This window comes from Pygocentrus nattereri, chromosome 26 (assembly GCF_015220715.1).
Source record: "Pygocentrus nattereri isolate fPygNat1 chromosome 26, fPygNat1.pri, whole genome shotgun sequence".
Lineage (NCBI taxonomy): Eukaryota > Metazoa > Chordata > Actinopteri > Characiformes > Serrasalmidae > Pygocentrus > Pygocentrus nattereri.
In genome coordinates, this window is record NC_051236.1 from 26,827,937 (window position 1) to 26,843,167 (window position 15,231).

At 43.1% G+C, this 15,231-nt stretch overlaps 1 protein-coding gene across 6 annotated transcripts in view; it reads right to left on the reverse strand.

Moving 5' to 3' along the window:
- The window catches only part of LOC108427685 (LIM domain containing preferred translocation partner in lipoma), a 259,778-nt gene that overhangs the window by 50,235 nt on the left and 194,312 nt on the right, over positions 1-15,231 (reverse strand). For all 6 annotated transcript variants that reach the window (XM_017698033.2, XM_017698030.2, XM_017698035.2 and 3 more), the window contains one exon: positions 4,942-5,041. In XM_017698033.2, the coding sequence (XP_017553522.1) occupies positions 4,942-5,041 (100 nt within the window). The remainder of the gene's footprint in view (positions 1-4,941; positions 5,042-15,231) is intronic.

Genomic DNA, 15,231 nt, shown 5'->3' on the forward strand with positions numbered 1-15,231 from the left:
TCAAATCCTTGGCAGTTAATTAGCGTCTTTTTTTCTCAACACGTTTCTTGCGACCCTGTTGACTGTTTGCAACAAAACATTTGATGGTTCTGTGATCACGCCCCAATATCTTAGCAATTTCAAGAGTTCTGCACCCCTCTGAGAGACTTTTGGTCATTTTTAACTTTTCAGAGTCAGTTCAATCTCTTTTTTGGCCCATTTTGCCTGAAGAAAAAAGCTGCCTAATAATTATGCACACCTTGATATAGGGTGTTGACCTCCTTAGGCCACACCCTCCCTCATTACACAGATACACATTACCTGCTATGCTTAAATCCATTAAGCATTCGAGTTTATCCAGCTTGGAGTTAGAAAATATGCCTAAAAATGATAATATGGTCGAAATACTCGCTTGCCTAATAATTGTGCACACAGTGTATAAAAATACATTATACGTTATTATACTGCCACATTTCTCTTTTTAAGACTAAGTAAACTAAATACTTTGGCATGATTTCAATGTTGGAAATCTTTAAAATCTATATCTAGCAACGTATGGCTGCTTTAAAAGTATTCTTTCTTACTGAAAAACTTTTGTCCAGAAATTTTGATTTTCTTACGTCATGCAGCACAAAGGACTTTTATTCTGACAGGCTTTAAGGCACTGCACCATAAAGATGATCTCAAATACCCTCCTCAGGTTTAATGCCAAGGTCAGAAGCGATTTCACAAATATTATATACAAGACATTTTATATAAACACTGATGATTAAATATTATATACAAGTCTTTAACGAAACTTGTCACTGAATCACATACAATTCCAATCACATCCTATTTGTACTACAACTGTACATACTGTTCATACCTCCATCTACACATCTATAATGCAACTATACACACTAGCTCTTTAAATCTGAGTGGAACTGTATTGTATATTTTGTCCATTTACTTAGATCTCTTGGAAAATGAAAAATTTTATTTTAATAAATAAATTGATATTCAGGCTTATCGATTCAGCAACCATACCTATATTATTTAATAACAACTAACTTCTTGGAGTGTCCGTAAACTTTAAGAGGCTACCTAATGAGGTCTGCTACACAAAGACATGAAGCTGTTCAATTCTGCTGTTCAGGAAGAACTACTGTACATGTGATCACTGTCACTGAGTTTATGTTTCTGGCTGAAGGAAAGTAAGAGCTCTGTTGTCGGTTAAGCTGTTAGGATATGGGTTTAAGTTCAGATGAGGAGATGGAGGCTCTGGGGCATAGATTCTTCAAAAGGACAGAAAGGCCAGAGTAAGGGAGGGGGAGAGAGAGAGATGAGAGAACTAAAAGCACCAACTGATTCTCAAAGGCATCTGTGGGTATCATTTCAAATGTTTTAACGCAAGCACCGACACGGGTGCCGTGAACCTGATAGTAATATCAAAATGGCACTTTTTTCTATACCTTGCATGAGGGTTTACTAACAGTTAACGGCCATATATAGAACAGAACGTATCTTTATTGCTGGCGTAGGCTTTCAATTCATGATGAAATCGAGGAAGAAATGATCAGGCAAAAAACAGCATAAAACTCTGTCTGGCTGCTTTTATTGCAGCAATATTTTAAAAAGCCCTGATTTTTTTCCTATGTAGTCATGCAGATAAAGTAGAGTAAGGTGGACAATCCCAGTCATTTAGGCATGATTATATGATGAATGCAGTCTCCTACAGTCAAAAACAATGTTATCATATACTGCACCAGTCCTGATATATTTCCAGACTAGCGAGTTACAAGTTTACAGCATCTGGCACTGTTATAATATTAATCTGAAAAGTACAGCCAGATTTTAATCCTCTTTGGCTTCAATATAACCATCACAAGAAGCCAATTGGATGTTACAAGACGACTGTTGCACTGAACGTTTCTGCACTGAGGCACCAATTTGTCTGCCTTGTTCCAGGAAGTTAGATAAAAATTAAACAAGAACTTAACAAGAGCTGATGACAATCAAAAGTGAACATAATTCACTGTGTGTAGAAAAGACAGTGCTGAGCCAGGCCCATACTCTAAATATGAAACTGACTGGTGGGGAAAAAAGTGCTGTGCGTCTCTTTCAGCACTTTATGGAAAATACTATAACGGGTGCAGTTGTAGGACGAGTGAAAGTGATTACGTTAACACATGCCTCACCACATTTGTCAGGGTTAAGATCACTTCTGCAAAGTGACAAATGCACCTGTTTCTCAAAAGGGAAAGAAGAAGCCTCTTCCCATCCATCCATGCAAATGAGGCAGGCCAAAGCCAGAGACAAGCAGAATAACCCCACATCCACATCCTTATTTTACATACCTAATAATAATTACCTAAAAATAACACCCCCACTCATGCACACTTAAATAAGAGAGGAAAGAATGAGAGAGAGAGAGAGAAGAAGAAGAAGAAATCAAGAGAGAATGCAAAAGGAGGACACGTAGACTATGACTATGGCATGAGTCATGACAGAAGCATCAGCAGCTTTGTGCCACAGAACATACAGAGTAATGGCCTTCTGCAGAATCACATGTGTAAGCATTAGACTGTAACACAGCGATCCGTGCACATGAGAATGACCCACTTTCTCTCTCACACACAGTGCACGGCACATGCAGGCCATGACTCATGTATTATTTTGAGCTCTAAGGGGTCTACTGGTGTGCTTACACGAATGTGTATTGTACCTTTTTGAGAGAAATGTCCTGCCTTTGTACAAAAAATAGGGCTACACATTCAGGATATCAAAAGCACCTTTTAAAATAAAAGCTCTATGACTTTTCTTCAAGCTTAGGCTTAGAATATACTGCCCGCCACTTCAAGTTCACCTACCTTGTATTTAAACTCACCGTCCACTTAACCAGCTCCACTTACACTTCTACAATTCATCATTTAAAAAAAGGAATATTAATCAGTTTAATTTGTACAGCGCCTTTCTCATACTCAAGGTTGCTTTACAAAGGAAAAAAATAAATAAAAGTATGACAGAACTGAGAAAAACAGGTTTTAAGCTGAGTTTTGAAGAAGGAAAGTGAGGGACAGTCACGAAGAGACTAATAAGATGTTCCATAGTTTAGAGGCCATGATGAAAGATATCCCAGTCAGATAAAAACCTGAAGCGGCAGACTGCCAAGCGTTTGGGCAGGGCAGGAGGGGTGCAGGAGCTCAGCTAAATAGGCTGGTGCTAGGCCATGTAAAGATTTGTGTGTTAGCAGGAGGAGATTAAACTGGATGCAAAGGGTGACGGGTAACCAGTGTAACTGACATAGAACTGGGATGATAGAAGCTGATGTTTTGGACTGAGAGATCATTCCAGCAGCTGAGTTTTGCAAATACTGAAGAGGGTGGATGGTTTTCGTTTGGGACACCACTGAGAAGGAAGTTACAGGGAGGTTATAAAAGCATGAGCCAGAGTTTCAGTAGGTTTCGTGGAGAGCAAGGAGCAAAGATGAACAATATTAAGGAACTGGAAAAAAGCAGTTTTGTCCAGAGCCCTAATAGGAGTTTTGAGAGAAGGGACAGGACGTTACGGGCTACCGTTGAAGGTTTAACAGTCACATCATGCAAGTTAAGTGTGAAGTCAGTGGGATTTGCAACCATAGAGCAAAGGGCACAAGAGTAAGACTTCAGTTTTATCAGTGTTTAGTTTAAGAAAGTTTCTCTTCATTCATTGCTTGAGGTCTTGAATACAAGCTGTTAGGGCAGGGAGTAAGCAGGTTAGTGGTAGTTTTGGCTCTCTGCATACTTTGTGAGACCCCTTTCACCCTGTTCTTCAGTGGTCATGAGGCACTCTATAGCAAGAAGAGACACAACAGCCTCCATAACCCCCAGAACGTAACAGCCAACCATGACATCTCCAATCTATTCCCTCTGTGATGATTTCACATGAGCATTTATTAACTCTCACAGCAGCACTAACTCATAGCTGGCAGTGGTATTTTGACTCTTAACTGTGTTTATGCCAGTGGTACATGATTTGCCTCGATGCACAGCACTGCAAATGTAAAGACTTTTTCGTGAAGGGCTTGTTAATCAGGTGTTTTAAGACAAGGAATGATTGAAACCATGTGGAACTACATGTTACCAGAAGCAGTGCTAATAAACACTAAAACAGCTGCAAAGCTCACCTAGTTAGCCCTTTAGCAGACATTTACATTTACAGCATTTAGCAGACGCTCTTATCCAGAGCGACTTATAAGAAGTGCTTTGTATATCTAGAGAAAGTATCTTTGCTAGTTACCAATAGCTTAGAGAAAAAGCCAGTCCTGAGCTCAGATACTGCTAGAAACAAGATGTCACTGCAGACACAGAGAGAAAAAGAACCAGAGTTGAACACAGAACTCTGTGCCATTCAGTGCAATACAATAACAATAAGCTACAATACACAGTGAAGTACAATAAAAATAAGTGCAGCTTATAATTCAGTGCTCATTTAAGTGCTGTGTAAAGAGATGACTGAACTCTCATTATTTGTATTTGCAATATATTTTGGACGTTTTGATACTTAATGTGTATTTTAGTATTTTATTTGAAACTTCTGGCACAAAATGAACTCCGTACCGGTCAGTAAGTAAAGCTTTTTGATTGTTTCTGGCTAATTACAGTTTATTAGTTGTTCCACCATCACAGTTTCTGTGAACTGAAGTTATTTGACAGCCAGCGCTCAGCAGAATTAAACCGCTATTGTTTAAAAAAAAAAAAAAAAAAAACTGTGCTGCAGTTAAAATAAAACACTCTGAAACCGGACTGTGAACTAACTGTTGTATAAATAACTATTTCATAGAGGTACTTATGGATTTCAAACAAATGCAATCCCATGCTCTGGGAACAAACCCTGAGGTCAGGAGTTGTTGTACGTGTGTATGCAATTGTATATACGTCACTTTTTGGGAACTGCCACTAATTTTTAAACAGTCATGAGAGGATAGAAAGGGTTACTAACCAAAGTATTCCTCTGATGGTGGGTGGTTCATATCATACAGCATTTTCTTGGTCAGCCTGTCCAGTTCCTCCTCAGGGTGAGCTGTGGATTGGCCTAGTCCCTGAAAAACACACCAAAGACATTCTTTCACATACAAGTACACACTTGGACACAAACAGTACAGTAATTCCAAAACATCCTCAAATTTCTGCACATGAATATCAGCACCATTAATTATAGGGCCAAGCACATTTAGTTCAACAAGATCAAATATCTGGGTCATCACAGAACTCAATGTACTGATTTAACTTGTTGATCTGACAGTAGAGGTCTGCACGCCTGCGGACCCACCACAACATCTTATGGTGCATGACTGATTTTCAGTATTGTACGTGGGAGCGGGCGCAAAACCAGCCCACTGTAGGGGGGAGCACGAGGAAGCACACATGAGAAATTTCACAGATTACTGAACAGCCTAAATTAAGTATAAAGATCACAAAATCATATATATATATTTATAAACAATATGAAATGATAACAGTAAAACAATTCAATTGAATGAACTCATTCTAAAGAGCTGCAAAGCAACAAATTATGTGAACAACACACAAATTCTAGTAGCTTACAGACATGGCGGAGCCTTTGGGCCAAAGCGCACAGCTGCAGAGCCCAGCAAAACACCAAAAATAACCATTCTGTGGTTTAATTCGTGCTTTGTGTTTGACTGGGAATAAACTGCGTATGATGAAGTTACTTCACAGTAAGCCTGATGATCATGACTTCCATGTTATTTCAGCAGCAAATAATGTATTTGTGACCAGACTGTGTCAAATATTGGATGCAAGTTTGCCTTGATGGAACTGTTTGAGTGAGAGTGGGCCAAAATGTTTGGGTTGTGGGCGAGAGCAGGACAAAGAATACGTAAATAAATAACACACAGACCTCTACCTGACACCACAGTGATTACACAGCTACAGAATGTGTCCAAAACTTTGCAGACACCTACTCATCTAGACATTTCTTCTGAAATCATGGGTAATACTAAAGAGTTCATCCCCATTTGCTGCAGAAACAGCCTCTACTCTTCTGGAAAGACTTTACATTATATGTTGGAACATTAAGTGATGATCGGATTGTATTCGGTCGCAAGGGCATTAGTGAGGCAAGGTTCTAATGCTGGATGATTTGTTCTGATTCACAATCTCCAGCCCAACTCAGCCCAAAGGTCTCTGATGGAGCTCCATCACTCCAGTGAACACAGATTGCTCCACAAACTAATACTGTAGAACTTTATACCCTCTAGCTGATGCTTGGTATTAGGTGACCATAGGCTCATATGTAACTGCTCCAGAGATAAACTTGTTTTGTGTTAAAGAATATACAGGAGCTTTTCTACAAATAACAGGCCAGCAGCTGTAACAGGTGATATGAGCTCTATATGACTTTGAGCTTGAGGTTCAGTTAAACAAGAACGCATCCTCTGGTGCACAGCGGTCAGTCTGATTTTGTTTATTATGCATGCTCAGACATTATTACACACTATTCCAGGACAACTTACATGAACTGTTTAATGTGAACTGTCTTACTGATTCACACTCACACCATTCCTTAACCACTCATTCTACTTAAACACTAGAAATGAAGGTTATATATTGCAAGAAGCTGCTGTGTGCTCTATAATACATTCTGGCACAGCATCCATATATCTGTCCACATGCGACAGTGTAGCATTCCGAACGGCAGGAATGCCCACTCTGAGTATTAGCAGCTAAAATATGCAAGAAAGAATGTGCAAAAATATGCATCTCTGTGGTTTAATGGCCCAACATTACATTTGACTAATAGTTACAAAACATTAAAAATGTTCTTTTTTCCATGATGGGAAACATTTCCAGGTTTTCAAAGTTTTTCGAAAATCCGCGAGAGCTCCGCATGTGCACACAAACAAAACGCATGTATATACAATGCTATGCAAAGTCAGATCGTTCTTTCATTTTAGTTCTATTCACATACACGCGCTCATCATGTGGTTAGGTTCTATTCACAACAGCCATGAAGTACAATTTATACATCCATCCATCCATCCATTTTCTAAGCCACTTCTCCGTCAGGGTCACGGGGGGGAGCTGGAGCCTATCCCAGCAGTCTTCAGGCGGAAGGCAGGATACACCCTGGACAGGTCGCCAGTCCATCGCAGGGCAGACACACAGACACAGACAGTCACTCACACCTAGGGGCAATTTAGCATGTCCAGTTGGCCTGACTGCATGTCTTTGGACTGTGGGAGGAAACCAGAGAACCCGGAGGAAACCCACGCAGACACGGGGAGAACATGCAAACTCCACACAGAGAGGACCCTGGTCACCCGGCCGGGGAATCGAACCCAGGCCCTCCTTGCTGTGAGGCGACAGCGCTACCCACCACGCCACCGTGCCGCCCACAATTTAGCCAGTGTCAGGAAAAAAAAAGACAGAAGCCACAGTGACTAAATATCGTTTTTTTTCCCAGTATTTATTATGTATCCTTTAATTTTATTGTTTCCACTGCTTTCAGTTTTTCTGTAGCAATACTTTTCCACAACTCCAAAGTCCAGTAACCAAAGTCATTATTGGGACCAAAGTCCCAATAATACCAAACGCATTCAATAATGTTGAGGTCTGGTGGTCAGTACATTGCTCTAAGAACAACAGCAGCTTCTTTGTTTAATCTGACATTTTTCCTCTTTTTTGGCTATTCACTTTTCCAGTAACAGCTTCCTGAGAGCTACACATCTTTTCAAGCCCTTATTATTCTCACAGAAGGACGGACAGATCTAAGGCAAGAGTGGAGCTTGACTGTTCTCCAGTCTGGCAAAGATGGAAGCTGCATGTACTGTTTATCTGATGGTAACAGTTTTCTTGGTCTACCAGGTCACATACAGTTATTTTCTACATATCATTTAACACATTTTTGAAGGGAAAGCTCTGCTCAATTTGTGTACGAGATCAGTTGCTTGTCAACCCCCCTTTCGACAGTTCTGCTCCCACAATCACAGACAGAGTGACAGGGGACATAATGGACAGACATACAGACGCTCGTCAAGTTATTTCCATTCGAAACCAATGACAAGAGTGACCATTAGCTAGTACTGTGTGTGGACCCACAGGTGACCACACAGACAAACACTTCCACATCCACGTTAAATACAGTGTCCACACACACACACACACACACCGCACTGAGGAATGCACCCATCATGGAGCCAGTGGTCTGGCAGTTTTTAGTACTGGTCTTTGGACAGGATATCCCAACAGGAGACAAATAAAGAGCAGAGATATGACAAGCATTTATGGAAACAAACTACACACATTCCTTCCATTCTTTCAGACCAACAGACCTGAGGACCACCACACAATTCTTGACCTCTACTTTATTTATAATGGTTTATTTATATTTTTGATATTATTAATTAAAAGATGAATCATCATTAACTGCATTACTGTATTGTTTATTGTCAGCATTCCACTTTATGGAGTGGGATTTGTACAGTATGAAGGGTCACTCCTCTGTCCTCCAGACAACAGACCGAGATTTGATTCCCTACCCAGGATTCCCTACATCATGCTGTAGCAGTAAGTGTCCTTGGGCAAGACTCCGAACACTACTTTAGCTTCTGTAACATAATTACAGTCGAAGCTGTTCTGAATAAGGATGTCTGTCAAATGCAATGTAGGCTGGGTTCCTTAAAAAAAACCTGCCTAACATTGGATGAACAAGTTGGTTAAACAAAGGAATATTCATAAAGATGACTACAAAAGAAATCTAAAAATCTCAGTGCATTACGTGGCCTTGATAGTTCTCTCAACATTTTATGGTATTCTAAATAAAAACAGGGCGTTCTAGTAGCTGGAACTAACTATGGTTTTATCATGACCGCCGTCTGTAGAACATCTTGCCTGGAAAAACTGTATTTGAGCAAGAGAAATACAGTCAGAGCTACAGCAACAGGGCAAGAGCAGTCAAGCTTCAGGCTGGACTTATGGATGTGGCATTAATAATTATAGGATTTACATACTTTTAACACATAACGTAATTTATTATTTCACTTTGTATTTTTCATTTATTGAACCAATTTCAGTAGACCTTTGTACTTTGGGGACACTCATTGTTATCCCACTTTTTTGCAGAGTAACGTTCTTGCTTTACAGCAAGTTAGCTTCTCGCTGCGCATCATATGGATTTTAATAAGAGTACGCTAGCATTGACTAATGCATTACACATTCTTGGTCAACTACCTAAATAGTCCAAACCTTGCTGTAGCTCTACAGCACTAAACAGTGCCAACAGTCTATTTCGTATGAGTTAATTTTACTATTTACTATGGTACAATCACCCCGAAGTGGCCTTCTGAAGTGCCGCTATTTAGAAGAGGAAAAAACTTTGATGAACATGAAACAATTTAGTTATTCCTTGAGTTGTAAAGAGGAGAGGTGTTTGGTTTTAAAGTTCTGCTCAAACAATAAACGAAAAACTTAGGAATAAATGAATAAAAAAAGGAATAAATGAATATTTAACCACTCCTTTCCCCCAAAACATATCACTCAGAGCTTTATCGGGGGCGTTGCGGGCTCGTTATCAAGAGAGAGTGAGGGAAAAGAAAAAAAGAAGGAGAGTGAGGATGAGGTCTGTTTTCATCATGCAAAAATAACGCCTGAAACACCATCGCTGCGGAACAGAAGACGGAATGCTCCTATTAGCAAATGTGTAAATCTTCCTGCACACCTTCACTCTGACTTCACTCATCACTGACAGAGGGTATATGTACTTTATAACTGTACACAACTTCAGTACCTCACATAACAGCCAGCGCATATCTGATATTCCTTCTAGGTTATTTTTTGGATCATATATTTTATACAATACTGTGCAAAAGTCAGAGGCCATCCTTCATTTATTTAACTTGATGGCTGATGTGACTAGAAGTTCAAGTTCCTCATTTTTAGGATATTAGATCTTAGATATTCCACTCACATAAGGGAGGAAAAATTCAAAGGAAAATAAGAAAAAAAAAAATATTAAAAGATAGACTCTTTTAGTAACATAGACTCCTAACAACCGTGCAGGAACTGGAAGAGCCCCAAACCTGTCACTATCAGATTATCAGCACTTCAAGCTCTCAAATCAGACTTCACCCTTTCTTCAGATCTGAAAAAACCCACAGGTGTTTCAGTCCAACCCTGCCCGGATCAGGGTTACCGGGGCCCCACCCTGGAGCCAGGCCTGGGGGAGGGGCTCGCCAGCGAGCGTCTGGTGGCCGGGCATTCACTCATGGTGCCCGACCGGGCCCAGCCCGAAGGAGCTACATGAGTCCCCCCTCCCATCGACCCACCACCGATGGGAGGGGCAGTAGTAGGGGTGCGGTGCATTGTGGATCGGGCAGTGTCCGAAGGCGTGGGCCTTGGCGTTCTGATCCTCGGTTGCTGAAACTGGCTTTTGGAACTTGGAACGTTACCTCACTGGCGGGGAAGGAGCCTGAGTTTGTGCGCGAGAGATACCGGCTAGATATAGTCGGGCTCACCTCAACACACAGCTTGGGCTCTGGGTCCAATCTCCTTGAGAGGGGCTGGACTTTTTTCTTTTCTGGAGTTGCCCATGGTGAGAGGCGGCGGGCAGGTGTGGGCTTTCTCATAGCCCCTCGACTCGGCGCCTGTATGTTGGGGTTTTCCCCGGTGGACGAGAGGGTAGCTTCCCTACGCCTTCGGGTTGGGGAACGGGTCCTGACTGTTGTCTGTGCTTATGCACCGAACAGCAGTTCAGAATACCCAGCCTTCATAGAGTCCTTGGAAGGGGTGCTTGAAAGTGCTCCTCCTGGAGACTCGATTGTCCTACTGGGGGACTTCAACGCTCACGTGGGCAACGACAGTAAGACCTGGAGGGGTGTGATTGGGAGGAATGGCCTCTCTGATCTGAACCCGAGTGGTGTTCAGTTTTTGGACTTCTGTGCAAACCACAGTTTGTCCATAACGAACACCATGTTTGAACACAAGGATGTCCATAAGTGCACATGGCACCAGGACACCCTAGGCCGCAGTTCAATGATTGACTTTGTAGTCGTGTCAGCGGACTTGCGGCCATGTGTACTGGACACTCGGGTAAAGAGAGGAGCTGAGCTGTCAACTGATCACCACCTGGTGGTGAGTTGGATCAGGTGGTGGGGGAAGATGCCAGTCAGACCAGGCAAACCCAAACGTATAGTGAGGGTTTGCTGGGAACGTCTGGCAGAAGAACCTGTCAGATTGATCTTCAACTCACACCTCCGTCAGAACTTTGACCAGATATCGGGGGAGGTGGGGGACATTGACTCAGAATGGGCCATGTTCCGTTCCTCCATTGTTGAAGCGGCTGACTGTAGCTGTGGTCGCAAGGTAGTTGGTGCCTGTCGGGGCGGTAATCCTCGAACCCGGTGGTGGACACCCCAGGTGAGAGATGCCGTCAAGCTGAAGAAGGAGTCCTACCAGACATGGTTGGCCTGTAGGACACCAGAGGCAGCTGGCAGGTATCGAGAGGCCAAGCGATCTGCGGCTTCAGTCGTTGCCAAGGCAAAAACCCGGGTGTGGGAAGAGTTCGGTGAGGCCTTGGAAAGTGACTTTAAGTCGGCTCCGAAAAGATTCTGGCAAACCGTCAGGCGACTCAGAAGGGGAAAGCAGTGTGCCACTAGCACTGTATATAGTGGAGATGGTGTGCTGCTGACTTCGACTGAAGACGTCATTGGGCGGTGGAAGGAATACTTTGAGGACCTTCTCAATCCCACCAACATGTTCTCCAGTGAGGAGGCAGAGTCTGGGGACACGGGAATAGGCTTGTCCATTACTGAGGCCGAAGTCGCTAAGGTAGTTAAAAAGCTCCTTGGCGGCAGGGCTGCAGGGGTGGATGAGATCCGTCCCGAGTTCCTCAAGGCTCTGGATGTTGTGGGGCTGTCTTGGCTGACACGCCTTTTCAACATTGCATGGACATCGGGGGTGGTGCCACTTGATTGGCAGACTGGGGTGGTGGTGCCTCTTTTTAAAAAGGGGGACCGGAGGGTGTGTTCCAACTACAGGGGAATCACACTCCTCAGCCTCCCTGGTAAGGTCTATGCAAGGGTACTGGAGAAGAGAGTCCGGCTTATAGTCGAACCTCGGATTCAGGAGGAGCAGTGCGGGTTCCGCCCTGGTCGTGGAACACTGGACCAACTCTTTACCCTCTCCAGGATTCTCGAGGGTTCATGGGAGTTTGCCCAACCAGTCCACATGTGCTTTGTGGATTTGGAGAAGGCATTCGACTGTGTTCCCCGGGGTATTCTGTGGGAGGTGCTTCGGGAGTATGGGGTACATGGCTCTTTGCTACGAGCCATTCAGGCCCTGTACAAACAAAGCAGGAGCTTGGTTCGCATGGCCGGCAGTAAGTCAGACTTTTTCCCAGTGAGAGTTGGACTCCGTCAGGGCTGCCCTTTGTCACCGATTCTATTCATAATTTTTATGGATAGAATTTCTAGGCGCAGTCAGGGGATGGAGGGTGTCCGGTTTGGTGACCTCAGGGTCACATCGCTGCTGTTTGCAGATGATGTGGTCCTATTGGGGACATCAGGCCGTGAACTTCAGCTTTCACTGGATCGGTTTGCAGCCGAGTGTGAAGCGGCCGGGATGAGGATCAGTACCTCCAAATCCGAGGCCATGGTTCTCACGCGGGAAAGGGTGGAGAGCCCTCTCTGGGTCGGGGATGAGCTCTTGCCTCAAGTGGAGGAGTTTAAGTATCTTGGGGTCTTGTTCACGAGTGATGGTACAAGGGAGCGGGAGATTGACAGGCGGATTGGTGCTGGGTCAGCAGTGATGCGGGCTCTTTACCGGTCTGTTGTGGTAAAGAAAGAGCTGAGCCATAAGGCAAGGCTCTCGATTTACTGGTCGATCTATGTTCCCACCCTCACCTATGGTCATGAGCTTTGGGTAATGACCGAAAGAACGAGATCGCGAATACAAGCGGCTGAAATGAGTTTCCTCCGCAGGGTGGCTGGACTCTCCCTTAGAGATAGGGTGAGAAGTTCGGTCATCCGGGAGGGACTCGGAGTAGAGCCGCTGCTTCTTCACGTCGAGAGGAGCCAGTTGAGGTGGTTCGGGCATCTTGTTAGGATGCCTCCTGGACGCCTCCCTTGGGAGGTGTCACAGGCAAGTCCACCGGGGAGGAGACCCCGGGGAAGACCCAGGACACGCTGGCGTGACTATATCGCCCAGCTGGCCTGGGAGCGCCTCGGAATCCCTCCCAGGGAGCTAGTGGAAGTGGCTGGGGAAAGGGAGGTCTGGGCTTCATTGCTCAGGATGCTGCCCCCGCGACCCGAACCCCGGAGAAGCGGAAGATGATGGATGGATGGATGGATGGATGTTTCAGTCCATCCTTCCACTGTGAGAAGACAACACCAATATGGCTCTAAAAGGACATCAAGAAGCTGCTACTGAGAAAACATACAAAACAGAAGAAACTTTGCACTAAAATGGTTTTATGGACTGATTTATATTTGAGATTACGTGGATTGGGGAAAGCAGAAAATGCAACCAACTTCTAAGACTGAACGTTGAAAGCACGGAAAAATATTCCTGCAAGTTATCTTCGAAAAACCGAAAGCAGGTGTCAAAAGAAAAGAACAGAAGTTGCAATAAATAAAGAGTGGACACACTGCATACTGAATAACTGTTAGTTGTCCTTGTTGTTTTTCAGTTATTATATGTTTTCTGCCGTTTTTCTCCCCTGACACTGAAACAATGCATTGCGACTGGATATTTAATAAATAAAAAGGGGTCTCTGACTTTTACACAGCACTGTATCATTTTTTTTACATTATTATCCAAACCAATATTCAATCCTGCACAAAAAAAAAATCCTACATCTTTACTTGGTGAATAAAACGCCTCTGATTTTGATTGAGGTTTTCTTTTTATTCTGATTCAGTCAGGCTTTAGTCACTCTAAACAGCATGCTTAGCCTTTTCTACAAGCGTAGAGTCATTCCTCACGGCGCTGATCCCCTACAGGGACTCTCCCCTGTTTTCCCAAATGGATGTGTGCTATCCGTGTGTACTGGAGCAATGCCCTTTATCAGTCTCATGCTAGAATGGCAATAGCAAATTTTGCAAAAAAGCAGGTAGGAGTTGGAAACCATAGAGCGCAGATGCTTCCTTAGGCAAAAAAAACAAAACAAAACAAAAACAAAAAACAAAACAAAAACAAAAAAACACAGAAAGAAAGAAAAAGTAAATCCAACTGCTGCACATTTTTAATTAAGCTTAGAGTGTAAATGTACAGTGGACTTGATAAATACACACTACTTAATCACACTTGTACATCATTAATGACCAGCTGCAGGGAAAACTGCTTCTGCAGTTAGCAGAGAGTTCAGCTATACCATTGATTACAGCACTACAGAGCACACCAGTGAAGTGCTAAAACATCCCTTCAACACTGCATAAATATTACAGTGTCAGTCAAAAGTTTGGACATTCTGAATTTTTCAAGCAATGCTTGATTTTCATGGTTACTTTTCAAACACATAACCGAATAACACTAACAGCTATTTACCTTAACTTATTTTGCAACACTCACTTTCAGGTTCATCTAGGTCTCTTTCTGGGTAAAGAAAGTAAAAAGTAGGTTTTTAAATAATGTTTTCACAGTTTTCTGATACCTGAAAGGTTTGAGTATTGATGAGTGTGGACATCACAACAAGCAGATAAAGAAAAGAAAGGCCTATAAGAAAGAAAGGCCTAAAATCGAGAAAGACCAAACGATGATGAGCAGTGCTTTAATATGTTATAGTCTATGCAAAACAGGTTGTTTGAGCAGCACAGCATGACCAGTGAGTCTTTTTAACTGGTTGGCAGTTTGACTAGTCTTACAAAGTGACCATTTTAGCAGATGAGCAGGTCTGACTCGGAAAACTGGCCAGATGATTGATGACTGCAGGTGACTAATGAATATTTCTTTAAATCAATGATCCATCCATCCATCCATTTTCTAAGCCGCTTCTCCGTCAGGGTCGCGGGGGGGTGCTGGAGCCTATCCCAGCGTCTTCGGGCAGAAGGCAGGATACACCCTGGACAGGTCACCAGTCCATCGCAGAGCATACAGACAGACACAGACAGTCACTCACACACACACCTAGGGGCAATTTAGCATGTCCAATTGGCCCGACTGCAGGCCAGTCTTTAAGTCAATTATATATCAATAAATTGACCGACTGAACTATTTTGTTTTCTGACATTTCCTCACACTCTGCCCCATCACAGCATCTAATTTCTTCTGTCAT